This window comes from Alligator mississippiensis, chromosome 2 (assembly GCF_030867095.1).
Source record: "Alligator mississippiensis isolate rAllMis1 chromosome 2, rAllMis1, whole genome shotgun sequence".
Classification (NCBI taxonomy): domain Eukaryota; kingdom Metazoa; phylum Chordata; order Crocodylia; family Alligatoridae; genus Alligator; species Alligator mississippiensis.
In genome coordinates, this window is record NC_081825.1 from 129,947,433 (window position 1) to 129,959,906 (window position 12,474).

At 39.8% G+C, this 12,474-nt stretch overlaps 1 protein-coding gene across 2 annotated transcripts in view; it reads left to right on the top strand.

Moving 5' to 3' along the window:
- PAPSS1 (3'-phosphoadenosine 5'-phosphosulfate synthase 1) overlaps positions 1-12,474 on the top strand; it is a 68,676-nt gene that overhangs the window by 26,163 nt on the left and 30,039 nt on the right. For both annotated transcript variants that reach the window (XM_006274123.4, XM_059722135.1), the window contains exon 6: positions 10,694-10,807. In XM_006274123.4, coding sequence (XP_006274185.1) covers positions 10,694-10,807 — 114 coding nt within the window. The remainder of the gene's footprint in view (positions 1-10,693; positions 10,808-12,474) is intronic.

A 12,474-nucleotide genomic window follows, 5' to 3' on the forward strand; every position in this document is an offset into this window, starting at 1 on the left:
CAAGGTTGGTATGGGCTATAGATCACCTGACCAGGAGGATGAGGTAGATGAGGTTTTCTTCAGACAACTAGCAGAAGTTTCCCGATCACAGGCCCTGTTTCTCATGGGGGACTTCAGTCGCCCTGACATCTGCTGGGAGGGTAATACAGTGGTGCACAAGCAATCCAGGAAATTTCTTGATAGTGTTGGAGGCAACTTTCTGATGCAAGTATTGGAGAGGCCAGTTAGAGGCAGTGCTCTTCTTGACTTGCTACTCGCAAACAGGGAAGAATTGGGGTGGATTGTAGAAGTGGATGGCAAATTGGGCAGCAGTGACCATGAGTTTAGGATCTTGAGGAAAGGAAGAAAGGAGAGCAGCAGAGTATGAGCCCTGAACTTCAGAGAAGCAAACTTTGACTTCCATAGGGGACTGGTGGGCAGGATCCACTGGGAGGCCAGTCTGAGGGTGGGGAAAGGAGTCCAGGAGAGCTGGTTGTATTTTAAAGAAACCTTAGGGCACAGGAACAAACAGTGCTGATGTGCAAGAAGAATAGCAAATGTGGCAAGTGACCAGCTTGGCTTAGCAGAGAACTTTTTGGTGACCTTAAACGCAAAAAGGAAGCTTATAAGAAGTAGAAGCTTGGACAAACAGCTTGGGAGGAGTATAAGAATATTGCTCAGGCATGCAGGGATGAAGTCAGGAAGGCCAGAGTTCAATTGGAGTTGCAGCTACCAAGGGATATGAAGGGTAACAAGAAAGGTTTCTACAAGTATGTTGTCAACAAGAGGAAGTTCAGGGAAAGTGTGGGTCCCTTGCTGCATGGGGGAGGCAACCTAGTTACAGATGATGTGCTCCTGCCACCCACTACCCTGCGTTGTTGCTGCTCTGCATGCACTTGCCACCACTGTCCGTCTGTCCGTCCCCCCCCCCCCCCCCCCCAATGCTCCACATTATCTGAAAACCCTGCCAGGTTATTTTGGTTAACCAGAGTTTTTACTTAGTTGGCAATCCCCTTACCCCAGGGATGCTGGATAAGAGAGATTTTACTGTACTTAGAAAAGCTGGATGTGTACAAGTCCATGGGGCCAGATGCAGTGCATCCAAGGATGCTGAGGGAGCTGGCTGATATGATGGCAGAGCTGCTGGCCATCCATCTTTGGAAACTCATGGTGATTGGGGAAGGTCCCAGATGATTCAAAACTGTTCAACATCTTCATCAGTGACTTGGACGAGGGGATAAAAAGCACCCTGTTCAAATTTGCTGATGACACTAAAATGTGGGGGGATGTGGGCACACTAGAAGGGAGGAATAGGCTGCAATTGGACCTAGACAGGTTACAGGGGTGGGCGGATGAGAACAGGATGGGTTTCAACACTGACAAGTGCAAGGTGCTGCACCTGGGGAGGAAGAACCAGCAGCATACCTATAGGCTGGGGAACTCCCTTCTCGTCAGTGCAGAGGCAGAAAAGGATCTTGGAATCATTGATGCCAAAATGAACGTGGGCCGGCAGTGTGGGGACGCGGTCAGGAAGCCCAACCACACCTTGTCATGCATCCACAAATGCATCTTGAGCAGGTCCAAGGCTCGAGGGGTGATCCTCCCCCTCTGTGCGGCATTGGTCAGGCCGCAGTTGGAGCACTGCGTCCAGTTCTGGGCACCGCATTTCAGGAGGGATGTGGACAACTTGGAGCGGGTCCAGAGGAGGGCCACTCGCATGATCGGGGGCAGCAGAGGAGAGACTATGGGACCTGAACCTGTTCAGCCTCCGCAAGAGAAGGCTGAGGGGGGGATCTAGTGGCCTGTTACAAACTAGTCAGAGGGGACCAGCAGGCACCGGGGGAGTCCCTGTTCCCCCGAGCACTACCAGGAGTAACTAGAAATAAGTCACAAGCTGGCAGAGGGTAGATTCAGACTAGACATCAGGAGGTGCTACTTCACAGTCAAGGCGGCTAGGATCTGGAACCAACTTCCGAGGGAAGTGTTGCTGGCTCCTACCCTGGGGGTCTTTAAGAGGAGGCTAGACGAACACCTTGCTGGGGTCGTTTGACCCCAGTACTTTTTCCTGGCATGGCAGGGGGTTGGACTTGATGAACTGCTCAGGTCCCTTCCAACCCTACCAACTATGAAACTATGATTGGAAAAGGGCAAATATAGTGCCCTTCTTGAAGAAAGGGAAGAATGAGTATCTAGGGAACTACAGGCCAGTCAGCCTCACCTCAGTCCCTGGAAAAATAGAGCAGGTCCTCAAAGAATTCATTTCTAAGCAATTGGAGGAAAAGAAAGTATTAGGAACAGTCAGCATGGATTCACCAAAGGCAAGTCGTGCCTGACCAACCTGATTGCCTTCTATGGCTCTATGGATGCAGGGAAAGCAGTGAACATAATATACCTTGACTTTAGTTATACAAAAAACTAGAACTCTTGGTTCCAAAATGATACCTTTTATTAGACCAACTGGAAAATGGCAAGAAAACTGTCCTTTTCTGCAAGCTTTCGGGATCAAAGTCCCTTCGTCAGGCTCTGGGAAAAGTGTAGATGGTACAAGATGGTAAAAAGTCCCCATAGGTAGGAAATAAACTTCATTTTTGCACAGAGAGAGTTGAAGGTGGAAGGCTGTCCCTTTGGGTCTACGAGAGTGTCTTTGTGAGCTGTGTTGAGTAGCTCGTTGATGTGTTGATCAGGTAGAATTCCTTCCCTGGAGGTGCCAGATGGCAGGCAGGGAGGTAAAAAAACTTCCTTGTTGTTCTGCAGTGAAGTTTAAAATCCAAAATTGGCTAAAATTTGGCATCTTCCATGTTTCAGGGGTGTACTTGGTAGCCGTGTTGGTCTGAGACAAAAAGACATACAAAAAACAAGAACTCTTGGTTCCAAAGTGATACCTTTTATGATTTGATACCATCAAATAATAGGCTTTTGATACCATCTCCCAGAGCCTTCTTGCAAGCAAGCTGAGGAAGTATGGGTTGGATGAATGGGAAGGTGGATAGAAAGCTGGCTGGATTGTTGGGCTCAACGGATAGTAGTCCATGGCTGAATGTCTAGTTGGCAGCTGGTATCAAGTGGAGTGCCTTAGGGGTCGGTCCTGGGACCAGTTTTATTCAACGTCTTCATTAACGATATGGAAGATGGGATGGATTGCACCCTCAACAAGTTTGTGGATGAGACCAAGCAGAGGGGTATAGTAGATGCACTAGAGGGTAGGCTAGGATTCAGTGCCCTAAAAAACTTGGAGGATTGGGCCAAAAGAAATCTGATGTGGTTGATCAAGGACAACTGCAAAGTCCTGCACATAGGACTGAAGAATCTCATGCATCGCTACAGCCTGGGGACTGAATGGCTAAGCAGCAGCTCTGCAGAAAAGGACCCTGGGGGTTGCAGTGGACAGTAAGCTGGATACGAGTCGGCAGTATGTCCTTGTTGCCAAGAAGGCTAACGGCATACTGGGCCACATTGGTAGGACTGTTGCCAGCAGATCAAGGGAAGTAATTATTTAACACTGGTGAGGCCGCATCTGGAGTAATGTGTTCAGTTTGCCCCCCCCCCCCCCCCCCCCACACACACACACACACACACACACTAGGAAGGATGTGAACAAGTTGGAGAGAGTCCTGTAGAGAGCAATGAAAATGGTTTGTGAGCTGGGGCACATGACTTCTGAGGAGAGGCTAAGGGAACTAGGTTTATTTAGTCAAGAGAAGAGATGACAGAGTGGGGATTTAAGTGCAGCCTTCAACTACCTGAAGGGTGGTTCAAAAGAGGATGGAGCTGTTCTCAGTGGTAACTGATGACAGAACAAGGAGCAATGGTCTCAAGTTGCAGCAAGGGAGGTTTAGGTTGGATATTAGTAGAAACTTCCTCATTAGGAACGTGGTGGAGCACTGGAACAGGTTACCTAAGGAAGTGATGGAATCTCCATCCTTGGAGATTTTTAAGACCCAGCTGGGATGATGTAGTTGGGGATCATCCTCCTTTGAGCAGGGGGTTGGACTATGACCTCCTGAGGTCCCTTCCAACCCTAATTTTGTATGATTCTGTAAGATATCAACCTTATTCTAACTCTACAAGTTTGAGGCACAGCTTTGAAATCTTATTCTGTGCCTGATAATACTACTGTTTTGAAAAACAAAACAAAGAAAACTAAATAAACTTTCACGTGACATTTTACTCTTAAAAAAACAAATCAAAACAAAAAACCTTCCTGTGTTAGTGGGTAAAGCAAAATTTGCAAAACTATTTTATTTATTAGATATTATATTTAAAGTCCAGCTTTTGTGTTCTAGGACTGCAGATATGGCCACCAAGTTTCTTTGAATGCCTATTGAAGTCAGTAGGGATTGTTTTGCTGCATTAAGATTAAAGGATCAAGATTTTTGTTTGCTTTGTTTTTGTTATGTGGCTCCTGGAAAATATTGAGTTATATATAAAACTGCTTGGTCTAATTTTACATCTGGATTTTCATTATAATATAGCATAATAATAATAATTATTATTTGAAGACCAGTATGTTTCTGAATTTTGTGACCAATTTCAATGCCCTGACATCATTCAGGAAAAGTAGGCAAAGGAACCATGCACAGCCGTATGTGCCATAAAATTGAATCATTACAGACTCTCATACATCTTCCAATATTCTTTTATTGGGAAACTTACAAGCATAGGAGCCTGTGTAGGCAATATTTTTAATGTCTGTGTGCAGCATGCATAGTAAATCTTCAATGCACTGCATTCTCATTATTTGGATGTAATTTAGGCATGCAGAGTATATTTGGAACACAATTGATTATACCCATCTGCTAGTCCATTTTGAATAATTGTTTTACACAAAATCTTGTTTCCTCTCTCCCTCCTCGTTCACTCAAATGCTTTAAGTAGCCAACTGTATTCCTAGACATTCTTCACTTAATCCTTTGGGGACTCTATTTTTCAGCCAAATACCTGTTGCAGAAAATGACTGGGTAGGACTTCTTGGTAGTCATAAGAGAAAGTGTTGAATATGCGAACTGTTATGTATTTGTAAAGCTAAGGAACGGATTGGGTGAAATACAATGCAAAGGAATAAATCTGTTATCCACATTGTTTTTTCCCAAGTTTTCATTATATGCAGTGGTTGGCACAAACTGGAACATCAAGAAGGTAAGCTAAACAAGGAAATCCCTTACTTTTGAGATTTGGCAGTGCCAAGACTATCAACTTCAGTACATAGCAAGATAGCATTGGTGATGGGGCAGGGAACAATTTAATAAATTCTCAGTCACATAAATTCTATCAATTTGCCAGTTTTTTGAGGGGAGTGGTGTAGGGAAGACCCTGAATTAAAGTATTACCAGTAATACAGGCAGTCCTCCGACTTGTGACACAATTGGTTTCTGAAAAAGGTGTCTTAAGTTGAAATGTTGTAACTTGGAACCAATTTTCCCATAGGAAACAATATTAGACATGGGGGATTGGTTCCTGAACCAAGGCCCGATACCCTGTTTTCACCAAAAATAATCCAGAATGTTGTACTCAGTCAATTGTAGATGAGTAATATAGCTACATTAATGCATTTATATTTTAAATAGCAATCATATTGATTTGGAAGGACTTCTTTGAGGTGACTTTGCTGGACTTTTTGAAGGGTTCTTGGCTGGAGTCTTCCCAGGAGTCCTGGCTGCAGGTTTTTCTGGAGTCTTGTCTGCTTTCTTAAAGGAAGAGTCCAAGGAAGTTTGGACAGATGTTCTCCAGGGAGATGGGTGACACAGTGACTTGTTTGCTGGCATGGCGTCACATAAGATCAAGCATTGTAAAGTCAAAACTGACTTCATAAAGTTGAAACAGGGTGTCAATTTAGAAACGTTGTAAGTGTGAAACTTAACTTGAAACATGGTAAGTTGAAGATTGCCTGTATATCAGTATAAAAAATAGGTACCACTACGAACTTGACACTTGTTGCGCTGTTGATGCTAGCTTTGTTAGTGTTCCCTATACTGAGAATATAGAAGTAAATTTAATCCACTGCAAGCTTCAAGACCAAGGCTTGAGTGTAATTTCTATACAACACTTACTTGAATTTGATTTAACTCCACAAGTGATTCAGTAGCTTCCTTCATTAATATAATGACTACTGTTACAAATTCCAGCTTATTCAGTTTACATTATAACTAGTGCAATTGTCCGTATATCAATTTATACAGTTTATCTCAAAATCCTGGCTTTCCATAAGAATGTTTTTGTATCAAATATGCTAAATAAATTGCTGACTCTGCACATGCCAGAACAATAAAAGGAATATATTTTGTAATTATACAAATGTACAAAAAAGTGATAAGGGACATTCTCTGTAACTTTACCAATTTAATAGTGAAGTTATCACCTCAAAGTGGTCACTAGATGGCCTGCTAGCCTAGCATTTTTGCTGAAATTCATATGGTTTAAAGACCATATGGATTTTTCTTGCTGCTGTTTTTAATCTAAAGTGATGTTTTAAATACTGTTTTTATATCTACCAGGAACACTGGATTTACTAATGCTATAAATTATTTAAATATCTCTTTCTCTGTGAGATGGTTTAATACTCCAGAACGAATTTTATGTTGTACATAAAAAGCACAGACTTCACAACCTAAATTTAAAGTGCTGTCAAGACATCATTGGTTAGTATCTACACTTGGGCAGATAGATTTGTGTGTACATGTGTGCTGTGTGTGCATTATATATGCAATATATATAGTTCAGATAGTAGAGATTTAATAGATGACATAATGACTGTTCAAAGGCAAATTTGGCTGAAGAAAAAAGTACAGAAAACTAAGGAGTAAACTTGATAATATTTGATGTGGCAGCAGAAAAGCTTTATTAACTTATTAGAAATGCTTTTTTCATTAAAGGAAAGTATTTCATAAGTTGTAGTGAGGTAAAAACAAAATTCTGTTCCTGATGTTTCTTCATTTTGTGAGTTCTTCATTTCTTCATGAGATGAAGCTATAACTTTAGCTTTCATCCCAAATTTAACAGAAAGTGAAAGTAGAAGCCAGGTGTTAAAGTAAACACGGCAAAATTTAATTTAAAAAAAATAGAGGAGCTAGAACTGTTATTTGAGGGGAAGTGCTGAATATAATTTACTTCAATTTGTAATTCTTAGCTAGATCTTATTTGAGATGTTATCAATTTAAGTATGATTTAATTGTATTAATCAACTTATTCTTTCTGTCCCAGACATTAATCTCTCCTTAAAGAAATTAAAAATGGAGGTTTCGTGGCTGAAAAAGCATTGATTATGCAGGTTGCATCTCATGGTTGTTAAGATATTTTGAGAAATGAAGACTTTAGCTTTTAATTTTTCCAGGGTACATATGCATCAGGCTTTTCATGGGTGTAAAGGTACCTGACTGGTTTTCATGAGCAAGGCATTTTTGATGCTAAGGTTTTATACACATGCATGTTCATAAACATTAACAGCATGGTAAATTGACTGTTCTACATGCCATTTGGCTCCACTAGAAGTGGCATTTTCTTAGTGTTAGGGATAAGTAGGTTGGGAAGAATCAAATTAAATGGTTTCAAACTAAGAAACCCACTGATGCCCTGAATATCACTAATGCTTCTATACTTGTGGGCTATATGTAGTCCAGCAGTTTTCTACCTCTATACTCCTCCCTACAGTCTGAACAAGAAGGCTGGTGGTCTCACCTGCCATTACTGTCAAATAGTTTAAATGATGGAGAGTAACAAGTGATCTCCTTGAGACTCTTCTGGGAAGTGAATAGAGCCTTCTCTAAAAGCATACATCCTTCCTGCTGTGTTTCTTGTTTAGCCAATATTTGTTTGCTTAAAAATGATACTATGGTACTTCCTGCTGATACCTTGCATACACACATGCCTTTGGAAGCCACCTACCATTTTCTGCTGTGTCCGGCAGACGCTGACTGGGAGAGATGCGGCCACCTAGGACGTGGAGGAGGCAGGCAACATAGATCTTGTGCTTGGCTTTAGAGGCAATTATCTAGGCCAGATGTACAAAATGAATGGAGGACTGTGACCAGAATCTTATTTGCCCCAAAAGAGGTATAGCTTCCTAGCAATTGGGAAGTGAAAGCAAGTATTGTTAGAAACTGGCACTACCTCATAATCAGCCAATCTTAACGTGGGGGGTCAGATAAATATATTAGTGCTTAACACCAATTTTAAAAGGAGGCTGTGTCCCTTCCCTGAGAAGTAAAGACATGATCTTGCATACCTCTTTAATCATTTTCCCTCTCAAAGTAGCAGTACTTTAGTCTTGCCCAATTTCAGCTGAAGCCAGCTTCCTTTCATCCACACATTTTTTTGTCTTTTTCATACTTCAGTAGTGCTGACTATATCAGTTGTAATAGCTACTATAGAATTGAGTGTCCCTAGCAATACAGTTGCCAGCTGAGTGCAGATAATCTTACTTGTTACTCTAGGTGATCTTGTCAATGTGGTGTGTCTCCATTTGGAGAGAAGCTGTTACTGACCACTACTGATATCTGTAGAGAAATGATTGGAATCAGTCCCTACTCCTGCATCACATTTATGGATTAATAGAATTTTTTGTCCTAATTCCAGCCTGAGCCTACAGATCTGCCCTTAGAAAGTTGTTTAGCATCACTAGACTTGTACCCAAACCCTGCTTGTGAGGCATTCTGCATTTGTCTGATGTATGTGTTTTTTGGAGTGTGATAGCTACAGCTTTCCCTGTTTTTCTCAGAAATGGGAGGTCTTCAAAATTGTAATGCCTTTTTGATTGGATGAACTTTGTTTATTTGTTGAGAGTTTGGAGAGGGTGGTTCTGGGAAACAGGTATTTTCTGTTCCATTTAGTTTTGTGAATTGTTCTTCACGGATGTTTACTGCCTAGGTAGAAGGAGAATGTATTGCTTTTACGGGTTCTGGGTATGGGCTTTGACATGTGTGATGGGGCCAAGCTCAGTTCAGGTTGTCAGATGGGAAATACAGTTTGGTTAATAGTATTGAATCTTTTTTTTTTCTCAGATAACTCTAAATTTCTTCAGTTCCACTTGGGATTAATGTCATACCAGCAAAATATACAACATTGTCAAGGAATAGAAGGCTGATTTTTACCATGTTTACTGCTGTGGCATTTATTTATATTACACAGTCTTAATAAACAGCAAATAAAAGCAACAGCTCTTGTGCCATGCGATTGCATAATTGAGCTCTCTTCACATAATATTTTGAAAAGCACTTTATTGATTCTTTTTCTCTTTAGAGATGTGCACTGACTTATCAGATGCTCTTCCCTCTTTCTATGGCTGGTTTCTCTCTTGCTACTTTTTTGCCACTCTGTTTTTCCCCCCTGTAGATACTGTCCATTATTTGCCATGCTATATTCCTATTGCTTAGTGTAAATAGCCCTTTTTTTTGCAATTGAGCACAAGTTTTACTATTCTGCCAGAACATGAATCTGGACTCTAGTTGCAGATAATGGAAAAAAATTAGGATTGGACTTTTCTATTCATGTCGGAGTTCTGTGGTTTTCTGTATTTTGAACTCACTTTTTTCCCCAATTCCAAAAATAAAGAATTAAAAGTTTTTGCAAAAGGGCACCAAAATCTAAAAATTGTCCAGTAAGTGATGTGTTTTTTATATTTTACTGAATACTCTTGAAAGGCTTCACTGGATTTTAAAACTTTCCTTACAGAAGAGTTAATTTTCTAATCAAATTTTAGGGTTCTCCTCTCTCCCCTGCTTTGTGTCCGTCTTTTCTTAGATGGTGACTGGACTTGTATCTGTGTCCTGCACATCTGCTGGAATCTGTTGGACAACATATGTTTTAAAAAAAAAACTTCAGATATCAGTTTTTATTTTAGACTTTAAATTCTTTTCCTTTTAGGTCAGAATTGAAGTCTGTCATAGTACTTTATGGTTTCTCTGCCTGGCTTGTTATATCTTTTGAATGTGAGAGGCTGAGAGCTAAGTGGCTTGGGACGATATGCATTAGTGCTGAAAGCAAACGAGTAAGGTTAAAATGTAGGATTTCTTCATGTACATCATTTTCTGTTCAACTTTTAATTTTAATAGTCTGCATTTGTCAATACTTGCAAATTTATCTTCGGTCCTGAAAAATCTTCTTTTAAAATACATTTGTTCATGTACATAATTGTTTCTATTGAATTTAGTACAACTCTCTTGTAAAACTTTACATGCTGGTGTTTGGATTGGGATACTTGCTATCTCACTGCTCATATGTAACATTTAACATACCTTGTACAGACTTTGCTACCCTCCCTGAAGAACCCTGTGCAGTTTAGTTGCTCTGAATGTTTAAAAGTCAAATTCCAAAATTAAATTATTTTACTGAATGGCAAAAGAAACATTATAAGGGTTGATACTTGCTAATTTATAAATACAGTGTGACAACTGCATTCAGTTTCATAGTGAATATTTATCTGTGTAACTGTTTAAAGTTAAGTTCTAGATAGACACTCAGGGAAAAAAAAGATCAGGATGTTTCGCCTTCTTAGATTAATAAATCTAGCCCACAACTTGGCCAGTAATATATCAGAATTTTAGAACTGTTGTTTTTCAACTGAATAAAAATGATTTAAGATGCATACCATTTGGAAGAGTGTGTGGTGTTTTTTTTTTGTTTGTTTTTTTTTACAACAATAAATATTACTTTTTGACCACATGTTCAGCAGCCGAAAAGCATTCTGAGCAAATATTGAATTATGTTTATTCTGTTTGTGTAGGACATTGTACCGGTGGATGCCTCTTATGAGGTGAAAGAGCTGTATGTGCCAGAAAACAAGCTGAAGTTAGCCAAAACTGATGCAGAGGCGCTGCTAATGCTGGAAATAAATAAGGTACTTATGCGTCAGACATTTCTGAAGCCAACGCATGATCAGTCATTCAGAAATTTGTCAGTGTAGTACTTACCCAAGTTACCCTTTGTAACTAGTATTCATTATTTTTTCCCCTTTTTGAAGAGGACTCTAGTTATTGCTTTCCTCTGATCTTTTGCTGTTTCTTCCAGTCTCCTTGACCTCAAAAAGGGTGGGTAGCGTTTCAAGTAAAATTTTAGCTGTTTCTCTTAACATTTTTACTTGAGTCATCCACTCCATCTGCAGTCTCTTGCCTGCTTTTTATCAGTAAATGTTTCTACTTTCTGTCTAAATGTGTGTCTCCCTTCTTTTTTTCTTCAAGAAGGTTTATAACATCTGAGTGATTTGCAGTTATTTCATCCTTCGTTTTATTAATTGATGTAGTTTTTGTTGCTTGCTTTCCTTCATGCCTTTAGTTAATATGAGCTCATGTTCCTTTTTTGTTTCCGCTGAGTTTCGCTTCTTGAAGCCTTGATCTTTTCTGTTCTTGTCTGGTTAATTCTTCTTCCTTCCAGTTCAGTTTTGAACCAGTTGTTTGAAAAACCACTAGCTGCTTTTTGTTTCTTGTATTTTTTTTCCCAAAGGAATTAGGCCTTGATCCAATGAAGTACTTAAACACAAACTTAACTGTAAGCACATGAATTTTTCCTCTTGAAAGTTTTAACAGAGGTATTGATGCTTAAACTTAAGCATCTGCTTAAGTGCCTTAAGGGAGGGATCAAGGTCTCTGTGAGTTAACCTAAGCTGTTTGGAGATTTCCTAGTCTTTGTCCATGCTTCAGGGTTTTAACACTTTTCACTTTAGCTTTCGAGATTCCTTACACTGATACTTTCTTTTGAAGCTCTTTATTCCTTTGCTGAAATAAGTTCTCCCAATCACTAGCTGTATTCTCTCCTTCTGAATCACTTGGCTCTTTTCTGAAGTGTTTACTAAGTACCAAACAAGCACATAATGCAAGCAAAGGGAGAAAATCTGGATCTTGATTGTCTCAACATAATGTAAATAATGCAGTGAAGATTAATCATACTTGTATTACAAGCTTTCTTGCGAAAGGGACTTGCACAAGCTCAGCAAACTCTTCCATGTCAGAGTTGGCCAAGCCTTGTTAATATACATGCATAAATAATAAAGGCCACACATTGAGCCATAGTGTAACTCTTTAAGTGTATAAGGAGGAAATTCCTTGTAACCTGATAGGTCTTCAAATGAAATAAATTCTAGTCTGATTATTAAGAGACTTTCTCCCTTGCTCTGTCTCATAGCTGCTTTCTGCTATAAAAACACCACTTCTAATATACTGAACGATTAGAACTTTTACCAGTTATTCCCAGGATTTTGATATTTTTGGGTTAGTTTTGTGTGTTATTTTTTTAGCAAGCCACCACACAAAACAAAGCAACTTTGTTAACAAAAGGTGGCCCTTTCCATTGCAGATCTGTCTGAATTCTGCAAACTTGAGCTAGTGTGTGTTAAGATGCAAACTGATTATAATTGTTGTATGGCACCTAGATATTGCATCTAGTGGTATAATGGAAAGATAAGTTATACATCTGGATTATTTTCTTTGAGAAGGAAAGGGACATCCTTACTAATGGAAGAGATCTCAAACTCTGCACAAGTGATAAATGCCTCATTCATTTAAATGCTGT